Genomic DNA, 26,358 nt, shown 5'->3' with positions numbered 1-26,358 from the left:
AACCACCTGCTTTCCCTTAGCCGGCATTGAGCTCTTTCTTCAGGCCTGTGGTACAGGTACCTGCTCAATCTGGAATCTGCCCTAAATATATGATATTGTGTTTACCCCAATACCGTAAAATTACCTCCCTGGGCTTAGGGTGTGGTTCAGTGGTAGCCAGTTTGCTTAGCAAGCTTAGGGCCTGGGTTCCATCGCTAGCATGAAGAAAAGAAACAAACAGCAACAACAAGGAAAGCTCAGTACAAGCCGCATTAGCCTGGTCAGTTACGATGCTACCTGTTCCATTGTACTGGATTGCCTGTGCACTTAACCCCAACCCTTTAAACTCCTTGAAGGCAGAGGCTGTACTAGACTCTCCCTGGAGACTTAGCTCTCACAGCCTGGCCCGGAGCAGGAGTCTATCAAAAGGATGCGTCTAGCATGTCTACCTATTTCTCCTCAGATAAAACCATACCTTTCCCCACTGATTGTGTTCTACCACACGTCTCCCTTCTCCAGTGAATTAATCTCTTTATTGTTTTGAGATAGGGTCTTGCCATGCAGCCCAGTCTAAGTAAGGTAAGGGAAATGGGGAAATTATGGAGCTATGAGGAGCGAAAGGAGTTCCCCTCCCCAGAATCTGACTGGTCTCTCACCAGCAGAGAACTATCCTTACTCCGGTTCAACACAGTTGACAATGTTCTCCGTGGAGATTTTGCTGATACAAAGGTAACAATTTCTGGTAGTCTCAGACTAGAGTATCAGCTTGGTTTGCAGTGGAGATCCCTGGGAAATCTTATCTACCGCAGTGCCCTCAGGTGTCCCCAGAAGCCACATGTTCAGCTTCCTTGTTGACCCTTTGAAGAAAATAGCTTCAAACCGCCAACTTTTTTTCTTTCTTTTTTTATTGGATATTTTTTATTTACATTTCAGATGTTATCCCCTTTCCCTGTTTCCCATCCATAAACCCTCTATACTATCCCCCCTCCTCCTGCTTCTTCTTTTTTTTTTTTTTTTTTTTTTCTCTTTTTTCTTTTTTTCAGAGCTGAGGACCGAACCCAGGGCCTCCTCCTGCTTCTATGAGGGTGTTATCCCACCCACCCCTTCCCGCCTCCCCGCCATCACCAATGTTTTATATATGATTATGATAAAGATCATGAAACCCGCTCTTGGGGAAGATAGGTGGGGCCCTTAGGTGAGCTTAACTTTCTTTTCAAATGCTTCTTTCCCTTGTGCGCGCGTGCGTGTGTGTGTGCGTGTGTGTGTGTGTGTGTGTGTGTGTGTGTATGTGTGTGTGTGTGTGTGCATGTGTGTGTGAGATAGAGAGAGAGACAGAGAGACAGAGAGACAGAGACAGAGACAGAGACAGAGAGACAGAGAGAGAGGATGCACACTCGGTCATAAGAGACCAGAGGTTGGTTTCAGGAGTCTGTCTCTGTTGTTCTCCACCTTATTTTTTTCAGGCAGGGTCTCTTGCTAAACTGAGAACTCATGAGTTGGATAAACTGGGCACCCAGTGAGCTCCCCTGTCTCCACTCCACAGTACTGGGATTGCGGGTGGACGCCACACCTGGACTTTTAGGTTTTAATGTGGGTGTTAGAGATCTGAGCTTAGCTCCTCATTTTGCCCTACAAGCACTTTACCCATTCCACTGAGCCATCTTTCCAGACCAAAGTTATATTTTTTGGGTTTTTTATGTGTATGGATGATTTACCTGCACATGTTTGTGTACCTCGTATGCCCTTGGTACTGAAGAAGGCAAGAGGAGGGCTTTGAACACATTGGAACTGGACTGGCAGTTGTGAGTTGGCATGTGGGTGCGGGCAATCGAGGCTGTGTTCTCTGAACATTGGTTCTTAACCTTCCTAATGCGGTGGCCTTTTAATACAGCTCCTCATGTCCTGGTGACTCTCAACCATAAAATTAATTTTTTTGCAACGTTTTAGCTAATTTTGCTACTGTTATGAATCACAATGTAAATGACTTCTGTGCAGGATATGATGTGCAACCCCTGTGGGGGCCGCGACCCACAGGTTGAGAACTGACGCTGTAGAAGAACAGAGCAGTGGTCTTAACTGCTAAGCTATCTCTCCAGCCACTCCCTTTCTTCAAATATCTTTCAATAAAAGAGAAAGCCCGGCTTCATACTGGCTAGCCCTTAAACACTTTTGTAAATTAATTTTTTATTTAATTAAAATATAATAACATAATTTCTATTTTTCCACTTCTCCTATGCCCCCTTTCTCTAATTGCTATTGTTACATAAACACATATATATGAATATATATGCAAATAAGTGTGTAAATGCCACTTTCTGGGTCTGCTTAGTGTGGCTCGTACTTGCGTTTCCTTGGACAGACCACTCAGTGTTGGATAACTTTTTTTTTTAAGATTTATTCATTTATTATATATAAGTACACTGTAGCTGTCTTTAGATACACCAGAAGAGGGTATTGGATCTCTTTACAGATGGTTGTGAGCCACCATGTGGTTGCTGGGAATTGAACTCAGGACCTCTGGAAGAGCAGTCAGGTGCTCTTAACCACTGAGCCATCTGTCCAGCCCGTTGGATAACCTTTTAGAAGACTCGTCCTGGGAAAGACTAATTCTCACTCAGGTCTTCATCCAGGGCTGGGACGTGTGAGATGTTTTCCATCCACCTTGGCACGTCAACTAGGTTCCCTTTGTTCAGTTCTGGTTTAATTTGAGCAGTCGCGTTGTTGATATTTCATGAGATAGCCTGCAATTTCTTCCTCTGTTGAAGCCATGGATCCCGGGCTGACCTGTGGTCCCTGAATTTCTAATGGATTAAAGGAATTTTTAGACTGGTGCAGGTGGCAGCAGTGTTCCTGCATGGAGGGAAGAGGATCCTAGGACGTGGAGGCCCAGGAACCACCTGGCTCTGAGAGGATGTCTCCTCAACAGAGGGAGGTGCAGCTTTCAGGGGAGCTGAGCTCAGGAGCTCAGGAGTCCCAGCCCCACTCCACCTCTCCCCGTCTGCTCTTCATTGCTTCTCGGCTCCGCTGAGAGAGTCACACCAGCCAGCAAATCTCACAAAAGAAATGTATTGGAGGGTCCAGGAAGTGGAGGGACGAATCCAGGGATGACTACCCTCTGCTCCCAGGAGTGCACAGCAGGGAATTGGACAAAAGGCAGGGTTTACATAGGGTTTCTTGGGGGTGGAGACCTTCAGGGCAGAGATTTCCAGATTGAGGATTGGTGGGATTTCAAGTTCTGATCTTGGGGAGCTCAGAAATGGATGGTTTTCCCTGTTCAGGAATTGGTAGGTGTTCCTGCTTAGGGATTGGTGGGTTTTGTGGGAATTTCAGGGATTGGTGGGTTTTCTTGCTCACGAAAACTTCAATCCTCCTGCCTCAGCAACAAAGTGCTGCGATTACAGGACTGTGTCACTTAACACACTTCCACGTGCAAAGCACTTCCGGCATTTGGAGTACATTAACATTACTCTTTTTGCCTCTAATTCCAGTACTTGGAAGGCTGGGGCAAGGTTGCTGTGCATTTGAGGCCAGCTTGGGTCACACAGTTCATTCCAGGCCATCCTGGTCTACACAATGACAATTCTGTCTCAAAATATCATTTTTAATTTCTCTCCTCACGATAGCCTCAGAACTGAGAATCCTGGGGCAGGGGCAGGGGCAGGGGCAGGGGCAGGGGCAGGGGCAGGGGCAGGGGCAGGGGCAGGGGCAGGGGCAGGGGCAGGGGCAGGGGCAGGGGCAGGGGCAGGGGCAGGGGCAGGGGCAGGGATTTGTTTACTTAAGGGTCAATCAAGTGCAAAGCCACTTATATTGTTTTTGGAAATTCTCTGTTCCTTTGAGGTGAGCGCTGTTTCATTTTGAAGTAGCCCAGGCTAGCCTGGAACATTCTCCTGCTTCAACAGAGAGCTGCCGTTTACGGCTGTGTGCTACCCTGCATAATTCAGCAATATATCTTTAGGTAATCTAGGCTGACGAACACACAGCTATAGAGTGATAGAGCCATTTGGAACCCAGTATTTATACTTTAAACCCAGTGCTGTTGCTAGAGCCCCCATTCCTTGACACCAATAGAACAGATTTGTCTATTATGTTCTTCAAGCCAGACTGATCCAAAGGAACACTTCCTGACTTTCAGCCCACACATATTCCATCAGACCACGTGGCAATCTTTAAAAAGACTAGTTTAACTAAGTGTATGGTTGTGTGCGTGTGTGCGTGTGTGCGTGTGTGTGTGTGTGGCGGGGTATGTATGTGAAGGCCAGAGACATTGGATCCCCTAGAGATGGAGTTATAGATGGTGGTGAGTCACCTTTTGTGGGTGCCAAAAACCAAGCCTGAGTCCCCTGCAAGTACACGAGGTCCTTAACCACTGACCCATCTCTCTGGCCTCCGATTTGCATTTTATATAAAGCATGTAACAATTAGTCCCATGTCTTCCTGTATTAAGTGTTCTCTTTTCCTTAGATTCCACAAGATAGTGCTAGCTGGGTGTGGTAGCCCTCACCTGTAATCCCAGCACTTAGGAGGCTGGGAAAGGAGTGACTTTGAGACAGCCTGGCCTACATAGAAAGACTGCTTCACAGCAAAAGCAGCCACAGCAAAGACCCAGAGTAACTCAGCAGACTCTGCTCAGTTGTTAAAGTTACGTTTATTCTACAGAATTCTAGATAGCTGCTAGTAAACTGCAGAACTGCCAAGACTCCAAGTCGGGGGGGGGGAGGGGGGGAGGGGGGTTGGGGATTTAGCTCAGTGGAAGAGCGCTTGCCTAGCAAGGGCAAGGCCCTGGGTTCGGTCCCCAGCTCCGAAAAAAAAAGAAAAAAAAAACGACTCCAAGTCGGACTTTATTGTTTTAGATTTATTAATTTATTAATAATTTATTTTATATGTATGCTCGTTTGCCTGCATACATACATTCATGCACCATGTGCCTGTTCTGTGCAAGTAGAGGTCAGAAGAGGGCGTCAGATCTCTCTAGAGCAGGAGTTACAGATGGTATGTGGGTGCTGGGAATGGAGCTAGATCTTTTAGAAGAACAGCCAGTGCTCTTAATCGCTGAGCCATCTCTCCATCACCTGCAAGAGGGAGTCGCCGGGGTCACAAGCTGGGTCTTAAAGCAGTTTGCTCCACCAGTCCACCTTCCAAGACCTTCCAATAAATAATGAGCCAAACCCGACCAGCAACAAATCCCATAACGTAGTATTTCTTGCTTCTCTTAGTGTCTTTCCTCTCATCCATCCCCCTTTTGCTTCTTAGGGATGGTCTACAATTCCTTTGCATCCAGACATCTAGTTGCTTTAAGGACTTAAAGGCCAGCCCAGCCTCCCTCCCGCTTCTCAGCGCTGCTGTTATAATTAGACCATTGTTTTATGTCCCCCGACAATTAAGTCCGTGACACTCTCTTCTCGCCTCCTCCAGGTTCCTGGGATTAGGAATTTGGCCTCGTAACCTGGCAACCACTGCACTACCCGCTGAGGGTGGAAATAGGGGCGTTAGGGTTTGTGCTTTGCGGTTGAGGTGCTCCAGGCTCTCAACGGAAGCTGGCTGCAAAGCTAAGCATCCCGCCCCCGTTGCCATAACAACAGTATATAACTCCTGCTACCCCGTTGCGTCTTCCGAAAAAAACAGTCCTGGCCTCTCAGCACAAAGATCTTCTTCATAACTACTTCTAGAGGAGCAGAGTCAGGGTCTGCTCCCACTTCTGAAGGCGAATTGGGTTGGAGGGTTGAAGACGTTATCGTGTCAGGGAAATGGTGGTGTTAAGCAGGGAGATCGCATTAGAAGAATAGGGGTTGGGGGTGGAAGAGAACCTGGAAGTGAGGTGTGGGTAAGGAAGGGGAGAAGGAGTTGGTAGGGGAGATTTTAGGAGGACATGTAGAACTGGATTAAAGGGAATTCAGGAAGGAGGACGCTGGGCTGCTGGGGCAGAGTTGGAGGCAAGGAAAGGCAGGAACAGTTTGGGAGTGTGGGAAAGTGTCCCGAAGGGAGCCGGGAGCGGGGGGAGGGGCGGGGGGCTCCAAGCAGAGACTGGGAGTCCAAAGACGCTCTCCAACATGAGGAAAGATATGCAGTTGGGAGTTCAGAGGTGACAGAGGCTGTATGTGTAGGGTACCCGTAAGTGGATGTGAGGGACTGGAGGGCTGGTGGGCGTGGGAGCTAAGACCTCCTTTCTTAGGACCAGGACTGAGTTTCGTCTGACTCCGGAGCGCAGGGGAGAGAAAGATGTCGGATGAAGATGATGTGGAAGATGACTTTGATCAGGAGCCGGATGAAGTGGAAAAAGAAGAGGATGACAATGAGATGGAGGACTGGGAAGACGACTACAGGAAGGAGGGGGAAGAAGTCTCTGAGGAAGTGAGAGCCGGGACCAGGGCTCCCCGGGCTCAGGACTAGAGGGGGACTGCAAAGGGATGCCTGAATTACCCACCTCTTGCAGTGGCTGCCCACCCCCCTCACGGAGGCCATGATGAAGGAAGGGCTTTCATTACTCTGCAAGATTGGCAGTGGACTGGCTCACGCTTATATTAAGCTGGAGGTTAAGGACAGGTGAGGACTGAGAGACGGGAGCATCACGTGCCTTCCCTCTCTCTCTCCTGAGTGTTTTGGCTAGAGCTCTCTCTCTGGTCCCAAGCTGATGGGAAGAAATGGTGGGGATTTGCTTTTCAGAACTTCCGGGACTCTTTGGTGACTGGGAGGGTGACTTAGCAGTAGAGAGCTTGCCTAGAATACACAAGGCTCCGGGTTCACCCCCCAGCGCCAAGACAACACATTAAAGCTTCCGTGGGGGGTTGGGGATTTAGCTCAGTGGTAGAGCGCTTGCCTAGCAAGCGCAAGGCCCTGGGTTTGGTCCCCAGCTCTGGAAAAAAAAAAAAAAAAACTTCCGTGGGAAGCTCTGGCATCCTTTCATAGTGGAGTCTCAGAGATGTAGCTTAGTGGTTAGGAGGCAAGGTACTAGTTTTGATCTCTGCACTGAAAAACAAGAAGAAAAACCCCACTTGCCTCTTCTTTCCCTTCCCTCTCCGTCATCCAGTACAAGCTATCTCTGCGTTGCTCTCTGTCCGAACATCTCTGTTCTTGCTGCATTTGAACTCACTCAGTTTTAGCCCAGGAAGGCCACAGCCTTGTTATTCTGCTGCTTCAGGGTCCTAGGTAGTAGTAGCTGGGTCTGTAGGTCTGAACTAGTAGGCCTAGCACAAATGTTCTTATCCTTTATGGTGGATCTTCTCCTGGCCCCCCAATCTCCTAGGGACCTCACAGACATCTCCTTACTGCGCTCCTACATCCACCTCCGCTACGTGGATATTTCTGAGAACCATATCACAGACATGTCACCACTCAACAGTCTCACTCACCTACTGTGGCTCAAGGCAGACGGCAATCAGCTCCGGAGCGCCCGGCTGAACGAACTGCCCTACCTGCAGATCGCCAGTTTCTCCTACAACCAGATCACAGACACCGAAGGCATCATCCATCCCCGTCTGGGAAGCCTGGATCTCAAAGGTGGGTTCTTAGGAAGACACACACAGAACTTCCCTTCCTTGCATGGAGCTGACAGAAATAGGCAGTATATGCTATGAGCCACACAGCCATCTGTATACAGGCATTCATTGGTTAAGACACGTGCTGGGCCGGGACTTTGACGCAGCGGTAAAGCCTTGTCTATATACTTATACAGGGCCTAGCTGAAAACAGAGGCCTATTAAAATTAATTGCGTTCTTTTTTAAAAATTTACTTTTAATTACATGTACATGGGCACATGCAGGTGTCTGTGTAGACCAGAAGAAAATGTCAGCTTCTGGGGAATCTGCCTGATGTGGGTGCTGGGAACCGAACCTGGGTCTTCTGAAAAAGCAACCAGGGCTCTTCACCACTGAGTCATCTCTACAGCCTCTCATAAGATTCTTTATGCTGGAGATGCTGACTGAACAAAGCCAGAAGTCTCTATTCTCGTGTAGAGTCCACTCTGTTTAGGGCGCTGAACAGATAACAACATAGTAAGTAGATAGAAGCCGGGTATGAAGGCTCACAACTGGGACCCTACACACTGGAGGTGTGAGCAGGGTTGATGACGTTCAAAGGAAGTCTGGGTCAGCTTGGCTCGCAGGGTGAGACCCTGTCTAAAGAACAAAGCATAACTCAAAAAGGAGGTAAATTCTATAGAAAATAGAGTGGAGAAAGATTGTAAAATGCACAAGTGCCATTCTCTCTCTCTCTCTCTCTCTCTTCTGGTACAAGGGACTGAATCTAGGATCTTGTGCATGCTAAACAAGCACTCTTCTGTCGAGCCATATCCCAGCCCTATTATGACTTTTTATTTCATTTTTTAAAAGATTTTTAAAGGTTAGCATGTTTATGCATTTTTTGCATGAGTGCTTTGTCTGCATGTAGGCCTGCACACCAGAGGATGGCATTGGATTCCATTATGGATGGTGTGGTGATTTGAATATGCTTGGCCCATGGGAAGTGGCACTTTTAGGAGGTGAAGCCTTGTTGGAGGAGGTGTGGCCTTGTTAGAGGAAGTGTGTCACTGTGGAGGTGGGACTTTGAGGTCTCACATATATGCTTAAGTCTGCTGGTTTGATACAGAGTCTCCTCCTGGCCGCCTTCTGATCAAGAGCTCTCAGCTCCTTCAGCACCATATCTGCCTTTCAGACATGGTAATGGACTGAACCTCTGAAACTGTAAGCCAGTCCCAATTAAAGAGTTGCCTTGGTCATCGTGTCTCTTCATGGTAATATCCGACAGCCCCAAAGTCCATATTTCTCCAAACAAAAACATGATCAGGCTTGTCAGAGCAACACCCCCGTCCTGGTACCAACTTCTGTCTTAGTTAAGGTTTCGTTGCTGTGAAGAGACACCATGGGCCAAGAATTTCAAACCACCATGTGAGCCACCACGTGACTGCTAGGGATGGAACTCAGAGCCTCTGGGAGAGCAGGCAGTGCTCTGAGCCATTAAATTCATCTCTTCAACCCCAGAATTTACTTTTAATTTTGGGGAGAGGGGCATCTTGTAAATTTCTGAAGCTGCACTTGAACTCACTCAGTTGTAGCCCAGGAAGGCCGTAGCCTTGTTATTCTGCTGCCTCAGGGTCCTAGGTAGAAGTAGCTGGGCCTACAGGTCTGAATTGTAGGCCCAGCACAAATGACAATTTTAAACTGGTTGTTTAGGTGAAATGCCACCTGACCAAAGGTATGCAGGGAAGAAGGACGTCGGCCATGAGTGTTGCTCAGGCATTAGCAATTCATTCTCAAAGTATAGATGGGCAAACCCAGGTCTACTTGCCTCAGAGCTCCCTCACCTTCCACCCCACATCAGAGCGGGAGAAGATACGGGGTCAGGGGAAAGCAACATGTCTCCTGCTGAACCTTCACCATGGCCCTTTGCGATCTCGATTCCCTCTTTTCTGATAGGGAACCGCATCCACCAGGTGACTGGTCTGGACCCCGAAAGACTGACTAACCTGCACACCCTGGAGCTTCGAGCGAACCAGCTGGAAACCACAATAGGAATCAACCTTCCCAAGCTAAAGAATCTCTACCTGGTAGCTCATGGGTCCTCGGGTGGCACAGGGAAGGGAGCAGCCTTGGCTTCTGGTAGGCTTAGCTAGTAGCTTCAGCACCGTGGTGGTGACAAGGCCCACACGGGGTCTGATACTGTGGAAACATAAAATTAAAACAGTAAGTACAGGCTCATGCTTACAGTGGTAGCGCTTGGGAGGCTGGGTAAGGAGGACTGCTGAGAGCTAGAGGCCAGCCTGGGCTACAGAATAAGACCCTGTCTCTCAGAGGGAAGCGAGTAGGAAAGAGGGAGAGAGGAAGGCAGGGCTACAATATATGATGTGTGATATAGGTTGTTGCAAAACGTGCTTTTCAGGTACAGAGAATGGGCAAAGAAATAAATATCCATTTATTTATTGAGATGGTTTTTTTTTTTTCTCTTTTGTTCAGAGCTGGGGACCGAACCCAGGGCCTTGCGCTTGCTAGGCAAGCGCTCTACCACTGAGCTAAATCCCCAACCCCCCTATTGAGATGGTTTTATGTAGCCCAGGTTAACCTGAAATCACTGTGTAACTGAGGATGACCTTGAACTCCCCTGATCCTTCTGCCTCCACCTCCCAAGTGCCAGAATTCTAGTATGTATCATTATAATGTGTGTGTGTGTGTGTGTGTGTGTGTGTGTGTGTGTGTGTGTGTGTGTTGGTTTTTCTTTTAAGACAGAGTTTCTCTGTGTAACTCTGGCTATCCTGGAACTCTCTCTGTAGACCAGGCTGGCCTTGAACTCAGAGATCCAACTGCCTCTGCCTCTGCCTCCCACGTGCTGGAATTAAAGGCGTGCGCCACCACTGCCTGGCTCGCCTGATCTTTTTTTTTTTTTTTCTATTCTTTTTTTCAGTGCTGGGGACCAAACCCAGGGCCTTGCGCTTGCTAGGCAAGCGCTCTACCACTGAGCCAAATCCCCAACCCCTCGCCTGATCTTTTTATGTCTGCAGAAACCGAAGACCCCGAATGTATTTGCCTAGTCGCTGTTCTATTGCTGTGAAGACACACCATGGTCAAGGCGACTGCCCAGCTAACATCGAATAGTTTTGTTTTATGTGTTTATGTCTGCGCGCACACACACCGTGTGTGCATACAGGTGTGCAACTGTGCTGTGTGTGGAAGCCCAAGGAGAACTTCAAGCATTTTCCTCAGTGGCTTTTGACCATATGTTTTGAGACAGGGTCTCTCAGAGAACCTGAAACTTCACTAATTAATTAGCTTGGCCTAATTAATTAGCTCCAGGGGTCTTGAGTGTCTCTACCCCAATAGCAGGCATTACAGACTGTGTACCCCGCCCCACCCCAACACAAGATTGGCTTTTTATGTGAGTGCTGGGGACAAACACGAGTCCTCATGCTTGCATGACAAGAATTTTACTGACCAAGCCTTGCCCATGGCCCATGTTCTGTTGTTGTTAAGGGTCATACCATGTAGCCCTGACTGGCCTATATGAGTCGGGCTGGCCTAGAACTCACAGCAGTCCTCTTGTCTCAGTCTTCTAAGTGCCAGGATATGTATGTGCCACCAGATCTTGTTTTTATTATTTTCCTTAAAAAATATTTTCATGTGTGTGTTTTATCTACATGTATGTGTGTTTGTGTAGCACCATGTGTGTGCCTGGTGCCCCTAGAGATCAGGAGTGAGGCTAGATCCCCTGAAACTGGAGTTACAGGCAGGTTGTGTGCTGTCACGGGTGCTGGGAACGAAACCTGGGTCTTCTAAAAGAACAGTAGATGCTCTTAACTGCTGACCCATTGCTCTGGCCCCAAGTTCACTTTTATTTTTGAGACAGGATCTCCCTGCACAGCCTACACTGGCCTGACTCCTTAACAGGGTCAGGCTTTCCTTCTGATCCATTCTCCAAGTGAGTGCTGGGGTCACACTGGGCACCACCATACCAGCCAGGCTCTAAGTTCTGTCCATTTACCCTGGATGACATGCTGACTTCTGGAACGTACTACAGCCATTTCTCTGTTAGTGAGTGGGGCTCCTGGGACAAGGGCAGATCTAATCAGCTCTTCTGGAATTAGAGAGCCTTGATGGGATGAATAGATGGGTCTGTCTTGGTTTTGCTTCTTTTGTATTGGGGTTTGAAACCAGTGTCTTATACGTGCTGTAGGAGAGCTCTACCTCCAAGGCTTCCTCTCTGGCCCAGAAACATCTCTCCTGACAGATTTATTGTTGTTCTGGGAAATCTAGCTTTTGGGCTTCTTTGTCTATTTTTTTAAAAATTTATTAATTTATTATGTATACAGCATTCTGCCCGCCTGTATATCTGCAAACTGAAAGAAGGCAGTGGATCCCATTACTGATGGTTGTGAGCCACCATGTTGCTGCTGGGAATTGAACTCAGGACCTCTGAGCCATCTCTCCAGCCCTTCTTTTTCTTTTTTTTTAGTTAAAATTGCTTTACAATTACTTCTAACTTTGTGTGCGGGGCAAGCACAGCACGGCCTGAGAATGAGCGACAAGCATTGGCTCTCGTTCCACCGTGTGGGTACAGGGGAATGAACTCAGGTTGTTGGGCATGGCTGCCAACACCTTCCTCACTGAGCAGTCCCGATGACCCCTTTGTCTTTTTTATTGGGGGGGGAAGGGGTGATATTTGAGCTAAGGTAGTAGTCCAGGCAGGCCTGGAGACTTCCTGAGGTAGCTCAGGTTTGCTTCTACACCATGACACTTTTCCTGCTTCTGTCTCCTGAATACTACTAGGATTTTGGAGGATGGGCCACCACACCTAGGTCTGCACTTCTTCCTTCTCTACATCGCACCATCTGTCCCCACTCCCCTTCTCTACACCCACACTGCTTGCTACTCGCTACTCAGATTTCTCCTTGGCTTCATCCTTTTCCTGCTCCCTCTCTCTGCTCCCCACTCTGGGTTAATGTTACCATCTGCTGGGACGTAGGCTCAAAACCTGCTGAAGAAGGTGGAAGGCCTGGAAAACTTGAGCAACCTGACCACTCTGCATCTGCGAGACAACCAGATTGAAACTCTGGACGGCTTCTCCAAGGAAATGAAGTCTCTGCAGTACCTCAACTTGAGGTATGCGTGCGCATCCTCGTGAAGACCTGCCTCCCACCTGTCCGTCACCTCTCCCAGGGACCGGCAGCTGGGTCCTGGCCTTGTCCTTCTGCTCTTGTCCTCTACTGTCCTTTTTTCCGAATTTGCCTTGAAGTGCAACACAAAGGTCTTCGCATTAATTCAATCTATAATGAATAAGACTATACTGTTTTTAGTGGGGCTTTTTCTGTGTTTTAGAAACACCTAAAAGAATCAGAAGTGAACCATTTTCCTCTTTTTCCTTTCTTTTCTGTTTTGTATTGTTTTTCCCATTTTTTTTTCCTGTGTAGCCCAGCTGTCCTGGTTTGTAGACCAGGCTGGCTTCGAAATCACGGAGCTCAACCTGCCTCTCCTCTGCCTGCTCAGTGCTGGGAATGAAGGCACCGCCACCGTCCACCACCACGGGGCTTCTTTCTTCACTGCGATGTTCCCCAGGCTGGCCCAGTCTCTCGGACTCAGCCTCCTGCACAGCTGAGGTTACCCACCACTATGGCTGTTTTTCAGTGACTCACAGTCTGACTCCAGCACTCTTTTCCTGGCTGTATCCTATGTAAATGCCTTTCTCCCTCTCCTATGCCAGTTACCCTTTCCATTCATTCCTTGTCTCTTTTCTCTAAGCTGAACACTCCCTGTGAAGGACCGCCTTTACCTACGATAGTTTAACATACGATGTAGCCCAGCAGAGGGGGGTGGCGGGATGCGCCTGGGATCCCAGAACTCAGGAGGCAGAGGCAGGCAGATCTCTGAGTTTGAGGCCAGCCTGGTCTGCAGAGTGATTTTCAGGACAGCCAGGGCTACACAGTAGAAGTCTGTCTTGGAAGGAAGGAAGGAAGGAGAGAAGGAAGGAAGGAAGGAAGGAGAGAAGGAAGGAAGGAAGGAAAAAACTTCAAGGCCAGATGCTGTAGCATATGCCTATAGTCTAGGGCTTGGAAGTCAACGGCGGCAGGAGAATTGATGCAAGTGTGAGGGAGAAGCCAGATCCATACGGTGCGTAGTTCTGTGCCAGCCAGGGGTACACAGTGGGATTCAGTCAACAGCACTAACAGTAACAAAAAAACCAGATGTGTGGCTCATACCTATAATTCCAGCACTCAGGAACCCGAGGCAGGAGGATTTCTGTGAGATTGAGGCCAGCCTGGACTGCAGAGCCAGACTCTGTCACACCCCTCCTCCACACACACACACACACACACACACACACACACACACACACACACACACAAAGATACACACACACAGAGACACACACACACAGAGACACACACACAGAGACACACACGTGCGCGCACGCACACACACAACATCACAACATGCACACACGTGCTCGCACACACGCGCGCGCACGCACACACACACGGAAGGAGGAAGGAGGAAGGAGGAGATGGATGAACACATGCAGGGTCAGAGGGATTTTTCTCTAAGCTCCTCTTTTCTGATGGACAATTCTTTCAATTTTTTTTGTGGTTCTATCAATCAAACCCAGGGCTGTGTGCATGTGAAATCTGTACCCCATCACTGAGCCCAACACAACGCCAGTAGAGCTCAGAGTGAGGAGTGCTCCTTGAGGCCCAGGGCACCTATGGAGATCAGTCTGCAATACTTAACACTGGATTCATAAATGTTCGAAACCACAGAGTTTTGGAAAGAAGAACATTACAAGACTGAGCTTTTTATTCAAGCTGGGGGGCTCAATCCATCCTTAGCTCTGGGTTCCTTACTGAAGGAAGCACTCCCACCCCACAGTACCCCACTCTTAGCTCTGAGCTCCTCCTCTGCTCGCCCAATCCTTCCAACCCCCTATGGTGGTATGGCTGACACAGAAAATGTCTGCTCCTGTATGGGACATTTGCCCCTCTTCTCCAAATATAAGACAGGATGAGGCCTAGCTTTTGCTGCTCCAAAGTTTTAAAAGAACACATTGCACGGCATTTAGGGACTCTAAAGGGTGGAGGAGGAATGAGGGAATTGCATCATGCCAAGGCTGGTCCTCATCCATCACTGCTTCCAGGGCCCAGAGTGGCTTCCAGGAGGTATTCTTACAAAGGAAGCCCGATCTGTAGCTAACACTCAGAGCCCATTTTCCTGCGTTAACCCCTCCCGACCTCATATACAGGAGTAACATGATCAGTGACCTGGGGGAGCTGGCCAAACTGCGGGACCTGCCCAAGCTGAGGGCCTTGGTGCTGCTGGACAACCCCTGTGCCGATGAGACTGACTACCGCCAGGAGGCCCTGGTGCAGATGGCACACCTAGAGCGCCTAGACAAAGAGTACTATGAGGACGAGGACCGGGCAGAAGCTGAGGAGATCCGACAGAGGCTGAAGGAGGAACAGGAGCAAGAACTCGACCCGGACCAAGACATGGAACCGTACCTCCCGCCAACTTAGTGGCTCCTCTAGCCTGCAGGGACAGTAAAGGTGATGGCAGGAAGGCAGCCCCCGGAGGTCAAAGGCTGGGCACGCGGGAGGAGAGGCCAGAGTCAGAGGCTGCGGGTATCTCAGATATGAAGGAAAGATGAGAGAGGCTCAGGAAGAGGTAAGAAAAGACACAAGAGACCAGAGAAGGGAGAAGAATTAGAGAGGGAGGCAGAGGACCGCTGTCTCTACAGACATAGCTGGTAGAGACTGGGAGGAAGGGATGAACCCTGAGCGCATGAAGGGAAGGAGGTGGCTGGTGGTATATGGAGGATGTAGCTGGGCCAGGGAAAAGATCCTGCACTAAAAATCTGAAGCTAAAAATAACAGGACACGGGGTGGAGAGGCGAAAGGAGGGCAGAGTGAGGCAGAGGGACTGAGAGGCCTGGGGATGTGGGCATTCCGGTAGGGCACACAGTTCACTTGTCTTCTCTTTTTCCAGGAGGCCAAAGATGCTGACGTCAAGAACTCATAATACCCCAGTGGGGACCACCGCATTCATAGCCCTGTTACAAGAAGTGGGAGATGTTCCTTTTTGTCCCAGACTGGAAATCCATTACATCCCGAGGCTCAGGTTCTGTGGTGGTCATCTCTGTGTGGCTTGTTCTGTGGGCCTACCTAAAGTCCTAAGCACAGCTCTCAAGCAGATCCGAGGCGACTAAGATGCTAGTAGGGGTTGTCTGGAGAGAAGAGCCGAGGAGGTGGGCTGTGATGGATCAGTTCAGCTTTCAAATAAAAAGGCGTTTTTATATTCTGTGTCGAGTTCGTGAACCCCTGTGGTGGGCTTCTCCATCTGTCTGGGTTAGTACCTGCCACTATACTGGAATAAGGGGACGCCTGCTTCCCTCGAGTTGGCTGGACAAGGTTATGAGCATCCGTGTACTTATGGGGTTGCCAGCTTGGTCCTGGATCGCCCGGGCCCTTCCCCCACCCGTTCGGTTCCCCACCACCACCCGCGCTCGTACGTGCGTCTCCGCCTGCAGCTCTTGACTCATCGGGGCCCCCGGGTCACATGCGCTCGCTCGGCTCTATAGGCGCCGCCCCCTGCCCACCCCCCGCCCGCGCTGGGAGCCGCAGCCGCCGCCACTCCTGCTCTCTCTGCGCCGCCGCCGTCACCACCGCCACCGCCACCGGCTGAGTCTGCAGTCCTCGAGGTGAGGCCCGTATCGGGCCGCATCCCCTTACTCTGTCCTTGCCGCGTCCACTCCCCGTTATCCTGGGCTTAGCGCCCCCGGGTGTGTGTGTGTGTGTGTGTGTGTGTGTGTGTGTGTGTGTGTGTGTGTGTGTGTGTGTGTGTGTGACGCTGCGTACCTGTCACCTGCCTTCCCTGGCACCCTCCATCCCCGGCCTTCGCGGACAGCTCCCGGCTTTCTGGCTGTCACCTCCTCCTGGTTTAGGTACCAGCTTTTCTCTCTCTCTCTCTCTCTCTCTCTCTCTCTCTCTCTCTCTCTCTCTCTCTCTCTCTCTCTCTCTCTCTCTCTCTCTCCCTGCACCCGCTTCTCTAACTGCACGGTTCCACCCTCGCCTGCCCCTCTCCCCATGCCTGTATTCGTCCAGGGTCCGGCCGATTTGTTTCTTAAGTTCGATGTCTCCGCAGGCGGCGCGTGTTTTCCTGGCACGTTCATTTTTGCTTTGCGTTTGCGAAGATACCCTCTCATCCTTCCTTGGCTGCTTCAGACTTGCTCTAGACTCGTCCTTTGGTCTCTCCTCTTCCCCTCTCTCTGACATTTCATTTTCTCCGATGCTTGAGGGAGGGAGAGGAGGAGTGGGAATTTTGTCTGGGGATAGAAAAGATGATGGGTCTACTTCATCATTTCCTACTGTAGCCCCTAGGGACTGGAGACCTGGCCCCAGACTCCTCTTGAAATGAGGAACTCGTATTTGGGAGAGAGGTGACGACCCTGGAGTGTTTTCTAAACCTTGTGTGTGTGGGCTGTCAAGTTGGGGCTCCGCCTGCCCAGACAACCCCTCTTCTTTCTGTTCCAAGATTCAAGGGAAAAAAATGTTAATCTGGCAGCCATCCCGCCTGGGGAAATCTAGGGGAACCCCACTGGTCGGTGAAGCTGCTGAGGGGCAAAGAAATCGCTGCCTGCCCCTCCGCTCTTCACTGCGATGTTCTCCTATCTTGTCATGAGATGTACCCCGCCCCTACTGCGGTGACCTCCCCTTCCTCACTGCATTGACCTTCTCTCTCCACGGGCAAGGGAGAACCCCTTCTACAGTGTCTGATTGCAGCCTGCTCCTCCCCACCCCCTACCCACTGCAGTAACCTCTTTCCCAGCCCTCCCAGCCTCTGGCCCCTCCCACTGGCCTCAGGCTCCACCCTTCTAAGCCTCTTATCTGTCTCCTTCCCTCTTGTCCACCCAAGGAGATCCCAGCCATCATGTCTATACAGAAGATCTGGGCCCGAGAGATCTTGGACTCCCGTGGGAATCCCACCGTGGAGGTGGATCTCCATACTGCCAAAGGTGATGAGGAGCGTGGACTGTCTGTAGCTCCTACTTCCCCTACGCTAGGTCTGGAAAGGGTTGAGGTCTTCCTTCAAATCCAGGCATGGGGTGCTAGGTCAGGTTCCCAAGGCTGGTTTGTGGAGTCTGATCCTCCTTGGCTCGTTGATCCAGGTTAGGTGGGTCTATGTTTTAGTTCAGAGTGAGAAAGGTCCTGCCTGTGTGAGCACAGGAGCACGCATGCTCTGTCTAGCATAGGTCTGTTTCTGTGGCCTCCCACTTGTGCCTATGAGGCCTCAGTTGGGCGGATGAGGTGGCCCGGCTTGTGCAGCTGGCATGGCGTCTGTGAGAGTGTGTGCATCTGTGTGCAGTGTCAGGTATCCGTGTAAGAGGAAGTATGGATGTGGCAGGCAGGAGTCTAGGCTAGAGAGCTCAGAGAAGCCTTGGCCCCAGAGTGTCCTCCCCTTTCCTCATCACATGTCTTTTTCCAGGTCTTTTCCGGGCTGCAGTCCCCAGTGGGGCCTCCACTGGCATCTATGAGGCCCTGGAGCTAAGGGATGGGGACAAACAGCGTTACTTAGGCAAAGGTGATGACTCTCCTCTCCCAGCAGGCCCCAGTCCCCTAGATGCCTTGCCCTGCCTCTCCTCAGTCTCCACCCCCTCTCCTGGCCTGAGCAGCCCCTTTCCCTTTCTCTAGGTGTCCTGAAGGCTGTGGACCACATCAACAGCACCATCGCACCGGCCCTCATCAGCTCAGTGAGGCCCGCTCTTTCCTGGGGGTGGCTGCTAGGCCAGAATCTTACAAGAAACCTTGGGTCCAGGGAGGAACGAGGGGAGGCAAAAACAAACAAACAAACAAACAAACAACTCCACACACACACACACCCCTTCCCTCCCCACCCCCCCCCCCACTCTTTAGGAATTGTGGTTACAAATGCAAGGGTTGGGAAAATACTTCTTACTGCCCCTGTTGAAATTCAAGATCCCAAAAGCTGGTAGGGCAGGGATCTGGCAGTGCCCTGCTCAGACATAAGGCTTTGTGTGAATGGACCCTCAGTCTTAGGCTCCAGCCTCCATCTTGACTCTGGGTAATGGGGGCTCTGCCCACAGGGCCTCTCTGTGGTGGAGCAGGAGAAGCTGGACAACCTGATGCTGGAGTTGGATGGGACTGAGAACAAATGTAAGTAGGGAGGGCAGGTGGAATAGCTAAGCACAGAGAACTGAGGAGCCATGCTGGGGACACTTGGACTGTCAGAGAACCTCCTTCTCCCTCACCCAAAGCCACTGTAGTGTGTGTGTGTGTGTGTGTGTGTGTGTGTGTGTGTGTGTGTGACACTAGACAGGAGGAAAAACTTCCTAAAGCAGGATGACAGGGGCTGGCATGGGGTAGTCTGGGGGATGCTTAGGAAGAGGTGAGGCCTTCCCTTACTTGTCATCTCTGTCCCCAACCCCACTGCTTTTGGGAGGTGCAGGGTGGGGAGCCTCCTTTACTGGATTTTTCTGGGGAGTATAGGTAGGGGCAGGGGCTACAAGAGAGGGGGACATTTTTACTCGGCGCCTTCCTCTGTGATCTCTCAGCCAAGTTTGGGGCCAATGCCATCCTGGGTGTGTCCCTGGCCGTGTGCAAGGCTGGGGCAGCCGAGAAGGACTTGCCCCTCTATCGCCACATTGCTCAACTGGCTGGGAACTCCGACCTCATCCTGCCCGTGCCGGTGAGCATTGCCCTTGCCTAGCCCCTTCCAGGGGAGGAGGGAGAATGCAACCAAGTGAGGGATGAGGGGAGGAAGGCGAACAGGCAGCTAAAGAGAAAGGACGGGATGTGAGAACTGAGCCTGGCGGCTGGGGATCTCAGGTTGGCATTCTCGGGGGGCAGGAGGAAAGGCTCTGACTCGTCTGACCATCTGTGGCTCCCCAGGCCTTTAATGTGATCAACGGTGGCTCTCATGCTGGGAACAAGTTGGCCATGCAGGAGTTCATGATCCTCCCAGTGGGTGCTGAGAGCTTTCGGGATGCCATGCGACTTGGGGCCGAGGTGTACCACACACTCAAGGGGGTCATCAAGGACAAGTACGGCAAGGATGCCACTAATGTGGGGGATGAAGGCGGCTTTGCCCCCAATATCCTGGAGAACAGCGAAGGTGAGGCCCGGAGCCCTTACCCCAGCTGAATCTCCCGTTAGGAAAGCTGGCACACGCGGGTTTTTGAACTTCTGAAAATCTCAAATGGTAGTAGCCCCTAGGGTGAGCTCCCGGGGCCTTCCTATTTCCCACATAGACCCTGGAGCTCAGTCTGTGACCTGCTGAGCTAAACCTGTTGCATAGGTCCTCACCAGACTGCTGAGAATATTGGTAAGTGGTCTGGGTACGGTCCATTTCATCCTTTAAGGACACAGTCTCAGTTAGATGACATATTCTATGCTCCAGGGGGGTAGTCCACATTGGTACCATTCCCTTCCCAGCCCCTTGGGTGTCCAGGATTCCTACATTCCCTGTGCTGCAGGAGACAAGAACTGTAAAGGCAGTGGTTAAAAGGGAAGGGACTGGCCAGACACTAGCGGCGCCTGCCTTTAATCCTAGCACTTGGAAGGAAGAGGCAGATGGATCTCTGAGTTTGAGGCCAGCCTGGTCTACAGAGCAAGATCCAGGACAGCCAGGGCTACACAGCAAAAGCCTGTCTCGAAAACAAACAAACAAAAACATAAAAAAACAAAACAAGAAGTCAAAGTACTACCTAGGGGTATGGCTCAGGGGTAGAGCGTCTGCTCAGCCTGTTCGAGGCCACCGCACCACACCCAAATGTATACACGGGCACGCACTTACATGTAAGTGCACACACAGTCATAGATTCGTGAAGACTCTGGAATCAGATTACTTGCATTTATTTGAACTCTGGAATCCCCAGCTCTTGGAGGCTGAAGCAGAAGGGTTGCTATGAGTTTAGAGCTTGGGCTATTAATTATTAATAATAAAGAGAAAAGGGAGTAATGATAATAATAAAGACACAGAAGTGGTCTTTTTAAAAGCCAAGCATTTGAGCAGGGCATGGAGGTGCAGACCCTTAATCCCAGGTAGAGGCAGGTACATCTTTGAGTTCAAGGCCAGCCTGGTCTACACAGAGAGTTCAGGGATAGTAGCTGGGGTCACATGGTAAGAACCAGTGTCAAAACAAAACAAGGCGGTGGTGGGGAAGGAATGATCTGAGTTCTAGAAGTATCATCAAGGATTAAATGAGATAATATGTGTAAAATGCTAACACGAGGTGATACCAGAGAAAGCTGGTGGTTAAGGACAGTTTCTGCTTTTGCTGAGGACTCACTCAGGTTTGGTTCACAGCATCCACATGGTTCCAGGGGCTCTAACACTCTCTCCTGGTATCTGGGTGCACCAACATGCATGAGGAGTATACACATACATGCACGTGGGCAAAATACTTGATACACATAACAATTTTTTGAAAGAACACACACACACACACACACACACACACACACACACTCACACACACACAAACTCTCTCTGCTAGCCAGGACTGATGGTGCAGTCTAGCATCCCAACCATTTAGAAGCTGAGGCAAGAGAATTGAAAATTCAAGGTATGCTTTAGGTACAGAGTGGGTTCAAGGCCAACCTGAGCAACTTAGACCCTTTCTCAAAATGAGAAAAAAAAAGGGGGGGGTAGGAATGCGGCTCAGTGGCAGAGAACTTGCCTCAAATGAATGAGGCCTTAGGTTCAAGCCCCAGCACCAAGAAGCTGTGTGGCTGAGTGGGTGTGGGGAGGGGGACCAACACTAGTAACTAGTAACTAGTAACAGAATTCTACTCTTGTCTCCCTAGGTAGCCTCTCTCCACAGACCCTATTCACACACCCCCTCCAATAGTCCCCCTCCTTCCACTCTGGCTTTTTTCACCCGCCTTCCTTCACACCTATCTCTCCTACTTAAAATCTCACTGGATCTGTCTTTAGCTTTGGAGCTGGTGAAGGAAGCCATTGACAAGGCTGGCTACACGGAAAAGATGGTGATTGGTATGGATGTGGCTGCCTCTGAGTTTTACCGCGATGGCAAATACGACTTGGATTTCAAGTCTCCTGCTGACCCTTCCCGATGCATCACTGGGGACCAGCTTGGGGCACTCTACCAGGACTTTGTCCGGAACTATCCTGGTGAGAGTGAGGGATTCTGGGAGATAGGAAAGGGAAAGAACGGAGATAGGCAGAGGTGAACTTTATGGGGTGCAGAGTCTGGGGCCTGGTGACGTCCTGAAGCAGGGAGAAGAGGCAGTAGGTTCTTACAATGCAGACCTTTGAGACTGTGCATGCAACTGTGACTGGGCTCCTCCGCCTGTTTCAGACCCTGGGCTCTGAGAGCTACTTGAGTCCTAGGGAAAGCACTGGAAGGAGTCGGGGATGGGAAGAACATGAGTGGAGGTGACAGAAAAGTGCCAGGCTTTAGTATCCTTGATTGATGAAGATAGATACTGAATGGAGTCAGCGCGGCTGCCTGGGGCGGGGGCAGGGAGGGGATCACTGAGGTACAGAGTCTCCACAGCTACAAAGGGCCTCCATCCTGCTTCGTGGAGGCAGTTGGCCTCCATCATAGCAGGCTTCTCTGGGAAGAACCAGCCCCCTCTCCACACCCTCTGCAGTGGTCTCCATTGAAGACCCATTCGACCAGGATGACTGGGCAGCTTGGTCCAAGTTCACAGCCAATGTCGGCATCCAGATAGTGGGTGATGACCTGACGGTGACCAACCCCAAGCGCATCGAGCGGGCAGTGGAGGAGAAGGCCTGCAACTGTTTGCTGCTCAAGGTCAACCAGATCGGCTCAGTCACAGAAGCCATCCAAGCGTGAGTGGCTTCTGGCCTCCTCCCACCTTGTGTCTTCAGGACTCCTCTTGAGAGCCCCCCCTAGCTGGATTCTGCCCTGGAACTCTGGTGAACACTGGCTACCCTTCACACTGTTCTCACTTCTAGTCTCTTCATTCTTCACGATCTGCCCTCACGCCCCTAAGTCACCTTCCACCAGGTGCTTCCTGACATAGATCAAGCCCGGGGCTGGGAGGGAAGAGCTGTGCTTCAGGGCAGGTCAGTGCTGGTGTCTGCTCCAGGTGCAAGCTGGCCCAGGAGAACGGCTGGGGGGTTATGGTGAGTCATCGCTCTGGAGAAACCGAGGACACGTTCATTGCAGACCTCGTAGTGGGACTGTGTACAGGTCAGGTGAGTAGAGCCAGTCCGTGGGATCAGGAGAGATCTTTGTGGGGTTAGTGGGTTCTGGGCCCAGGTAGTTACTGTCCTGCCAAAAAAAAATCTGAGTCAGAAAAGTTTCAAGAGTAGAAGTCTGGCCAGGCGTAGTGGTGCACACCTTTAATCCCAGCACTCAGGAGGCAGAGGCAGGTGGATCTCTGTGAGTTTAAGGCCAGTTTGGTTTATATAGTGAGTTTCAGGACAGTCAGGGCTACACTGAGGGACTCCTTAACAAACGAACAGTGAAAAGAGTAGAAGTTCCGAGCTGGTGAGATGGCCCAGGAGGTTCAAGTGCCCGGTGCTAAGCCTGACTGCTAGCTTCAGTTTGATTCATGGGACCCACAGGTTAGAAGGAGAGAACCAACTCCCACCAGTTGTCCTCTGACCTTCCAATGCACACCAGGCAAGAGCAGACCCACAGACATGCATACAGACATGAAATAAAGTATTAATTTTTATAATTAATTAATTAATAATTAATAGATACAAATGCAGATGTTTCAGGGCTGGAGGCTTAGCTCAGTTGCAGGTACTTGCCCAGCATGCGCAAGACCCTGGGTTCCATTAAAAAAAGGGGAGGGGGGAGGTAGGGTATGACCTGCATGCCTTTAGTCCTAGCACTCAGGAGACAGAGGAAGGAGGATTTCTATGAATTCAAGACCAGCCTAGTCTACTTAGCGAGTTCTAGGACGGCTATAGTAAAATTCTGTCCCACAAAAACAAAAAATAGACCTGGACTTGGGGTCACATACCTTTAGCCCCAACACTTCGGGAAGTAGAAGCAGGAGGATCAGGAGTTCAGGGCTAACCTGTCCCATTTGAGGCCAACTTTCATAAAATTGTCTCAAAATAAAAAAAAGTGTGTGTGTGTGTGTGTGTGTGTGTGTGTGTGTGTGTGTGTGTGTGTTGTGTTGGGGGTAAAGGGGAGCAAGGTTGTTCTATCAGGTGAAGGAGATCTTTAAACGGCATATCTCCTGGAATGTTTCAGATCAAGACTGGTGCCCCATGCAGATCTGAACGTCTGGCGAAGTACAACCAGCTCATGAGGTGAGGAGGGTCCCTGAGGAACAAGAACCCGAGACCCAGAGCTGAACACCCTATTAGGCCACCATTCCATCTCTTGCATCCAGGAGCTGGATAGTACTGGCTGCCAAGAAAATGGTTTTGTTTAGTGGGTTCAAGGGTGGTGTGACTGACAGATCACTAACGTACCTGAAAACCAGGGAATGTTCACCTTGGGGCAGTCCTCAAGGGAGGAGCCTGGAGGGATCCAGAGAGAAAAGCAGATCTCCTCTCCCCTCCCTCCCCCCTCCCCACTGCTCCACTTCCGGTTCATCGTCAGGATTGAAGAGGAGCTGGGGGAGGAGGCTCGCTTCGCGGGACACAACTTCCGGAATCCCAGTGTGCTGTGACCCCCTGCTTGCCTGAACACCGGAACATCATCTCATTCTCCTGGAGCCTCTTTCTTGCTGTCCCGACCTGCCATAGTTACCTTGATACCTTGAGCCCCAAGTCACCCAGAACACCTCGACTCACCTGCTCTGGCTGTTCTTGGCTTCCACAACCCCTTGCTGTCTCTACTCTTCCTCCTCTCTGGGCCCCATTTTTGGGGGGATTCCAGTCTGCCCACTTTCCCTTCTATTCTCTCTAATCTTAAAAAAAAAAAAAAATGACGACTAGAAGAAGCGGGTCCACAGAAGAACCGCCAGCGTCCGACAGGAGCTTCAGGATTGGTGTGTTGGGGCGTTTAAAGTGGGGCCACGTGGCACGTGTGCTTCCCTGCCATCCATGGTGTGTTAAGCCTTGAACTATGCACAGAGCTGGTGTTTGGGGAGTGCTGGATGTGTGTGTGTTCACATTTGTTTGTTTGTTTATTTATTTATTCACTTATTTATTTCTCAGCCTGTCAGTCGTCTGCCATTACTCTACAGTCTGAAAGCATCAGTATTTTCACGTGGTTCCATTTCAAGATGACCTAGGATGGGAGGTTTTGTTAGCATGGGAAAGGTCACAGAAAGGTTAGCAATGGTTTTTCATTTGGTGCACTAACTGAAGCTCGGTACTTTACAGAATGGGGCTGTGTACCCGGGGGACTTTTCTCCTATAACTCTCTCCCCAGCCCTAGGTTCCTCAGTCTTTTTCTCCGGCTGCACCAGAGCGCTGCCTCATTCCCCCGTGCCATGTCCCACAGTTGCCACTGTCTCTGTGGCTTTGAAATGACCACCACCATTAAAGTCTGAATCACAGTGCACACCACCCCTTGTCTGAGGACTTTTACTCTTTGCTCCATATGAGAGGAGGAAGAGAAAGGACTGGATATTGGTGAACCTAGAGAGCAGATCTGGGGAGGGCAAGTCACTGAACTCATGACCAAGTTTGCAGCATTGCTGGCTATGTGGAACCCATGGTCCCCCCTCCCCCAAAGACAGGGTTTCTCTGTGAAGCCCTGGCTGTCCTGGAGCTCACCCTGTAGACCATGCTGGCCCCAAACCTATAGTGATTAGCCTGCCTCTGCCTCTGGGTGCTGGGATTAAAATTGTGTACTGCCACACCTGACCAAACTAAGGACTCTTAACCTGTGATACAGGAGTCCCTCAAACATCAGGGATTGAGTGTATCTGGAGTGAGGAATAAGGCATTTCTGGTTCCCAAAGTCTTTGAGGGAAGAAGGGATAAAGTGGTAGACTAGCATTCCTGTACGGGTCCTCAACAGAATTCTGGATGGCTTTGAAATGAGAACATCATGGCCACCAGCTTCTTCGGAATACGAAACTGAAGAGGAAAGGGAGAGAAGTAGAAATTTTAGGAGTATTAGGGGCCTGGGAATTCTTCAGTAAAATGGATGCAACACCTGAAATACTCACCAGCCTCCCCTGACAGACACTCTGTGAGGATATCAGTGTGTGACTAGAGGCCCTCTAGCCTTCCAGCTCCACTGAGCCGGTGGTGTTGAAGCACTCAGCCTACCTTGGGGGATAATCCCCACTTCCATTAACTATGCTTAGGGTCCTAGGGTTCAGTCAGCATCTGCCCATGGATAGCTCTGGCCACTAGAGGGAGCCAAAGTTCTGCAGGACACCATACTAGACGCCAAGGTGAGTTTGGGGTGGGAAGAATTTCAAGGTTGCACCCTCTGCCCGCCTCGCACTGATCCTCCCAAATTCTGGTCCCAGGCTCCCTCAGACTTCCTTCTCTTTTTAGGGCTAACAGAAACTTTCACTGGTGAATGGCCAGGAGCCACACCCACCATCTCCCCCACCCCCCATCTTCCTGTACCCTTCAGCTATTTTCAAAGAACTTCTGGTCCTCCTCTCCTTCCCCCTGTCTTTGAATTTCTATGTAAACACCTCATTTTTCCCTTCTCTCCTAGCACTCCTTTATGCCTCTCTCGGGGCTCACTCCTCTGGAGCTGCTCTGTCAGAAACTCCTAGACTTTGGCCAGGGCTATTGTAGCCGCAGCCGCCATTCCTAACCCTTGTCTTTTCTTCCCTCCATCTTAGCTAGGTATCTCTCTGACAGCACTCCCACCCCCCACGTACTAGGTTGGATTGGGTTACAGCTGACTCTGCTTGAGCCTCCAAGGCCCCTCTCTACTTTCCTTTTGTGCCACAGCCTGGAGACCTGGATTGTAGGGGGCTGGGGCCAGAGAGGGAGCTGGGGTGAAGGAGGGGGGTGGGG

General features: G+C 50.5%; 2 protein-coding genes and 1 long non-coding RNA gene across 9 annotated transcripts; 2 read left to right on the top strand and 1 right to left on the bottom strand.

The window, feature by feature from the left end:
• The first annotated feature begins 5,565 nt into the window (after positions 1 to 5,565).
• On the top strand, positions 5,566 to 15,744 carry Lrrc23 (leucine rich repeat containing 23). 6 transcript variants are annotated; one of them, XR_015685595.1, is made up of 9 exons: positions 5,590 to 5,660; positions 6,149 to 6,327; positions 6,410 to 6,519; positions 7,220 to 7,473; positions 9,388 to 9,518; positions 12,425 to 12,561; positions 12,870 to 13,055; positions 14,693 to 14,996; positions 15,436 to 15,744. XR_015685595.1 is itself a non-coding variant. In NM_001394347.1 (8 exon segments), coding segments are annotated over 6 exon segments (1,038 nt in total). In that variant the 5' UTR covers positions 5,566 to 5,660; positions 6,149 to 6,195; the 3' UTR covers positions 14,967 to 14,996; positions 15,436 to 15,742.
• Positions 15,745 to 16,050: 306 nt separating this feature from the next.
• Positions 16,051 to 24,936, top strand: Eno2 (enolase 2). Of its 2 annotated transcripts, none has more exons than XM_087655876.1 (12): positions 16,051 to 16,390; positions 17,362 to 17,461; positions 17,932 to 18,027; positions 18,138 to 18,196; positions 18,551 to 18,620; positions 19,019 to 19,152; positions 19,356 to 19,578; positions 21,403 to 21,600; positions 22,083 to 22,284; positions 22,545 to 22,653; positions 23,669 to 23,727; positions 24,023 to 24,936. In XM_087655876.1, the coding sequence occupies exons 2-12, from the start codon at positions 17,377 to 17,379 to the stop codon at positions 24,090 to 24,092; spliced, it is 1,305 nt and encodes a 434-aa protein (XP_087512002.1). In that variant the 5' UTR covers positions 16,051 to 16,390; positions 17,362 to 17,376; the 3' UTR covers positions 24,093 to 24,936.
• LOC120102384 (uncharacterized) lies at positions 20,303 to 23,998 on the bottom strand. The gene is made up of 2 exons (XR_015686993.1): positions 23,893 to 23,998; positions 20,303 to 22,729 (listed from the first exon to the last, which is right to left on the bottom strand). It is a non-coding gene; the product is annotated as an uncharacterized LOC120102384 (long non-coding RNA).
• Positions 24,937 to 26,358: the final 1,422 nt, after the last annotated feature.

This window comes from Rattus norvegicus, chromosome 4, assembly GCF_021556685.1.
Source record: "Rattus norvegicus strain SHRSP/BbbUtx chromosome 4, alternate assembly SHRSP_T2T, whole genome shotgun sequence".
Taxonomy (NCBI): Eukaryota; Metazoa; Chordata; class Mammalia; order Rodentia; family Muridae; genus Rattus; species Rattus norvegicus.
This window is presented reverse-complemented; position numbering and strand designations above follow the sequence as displayed.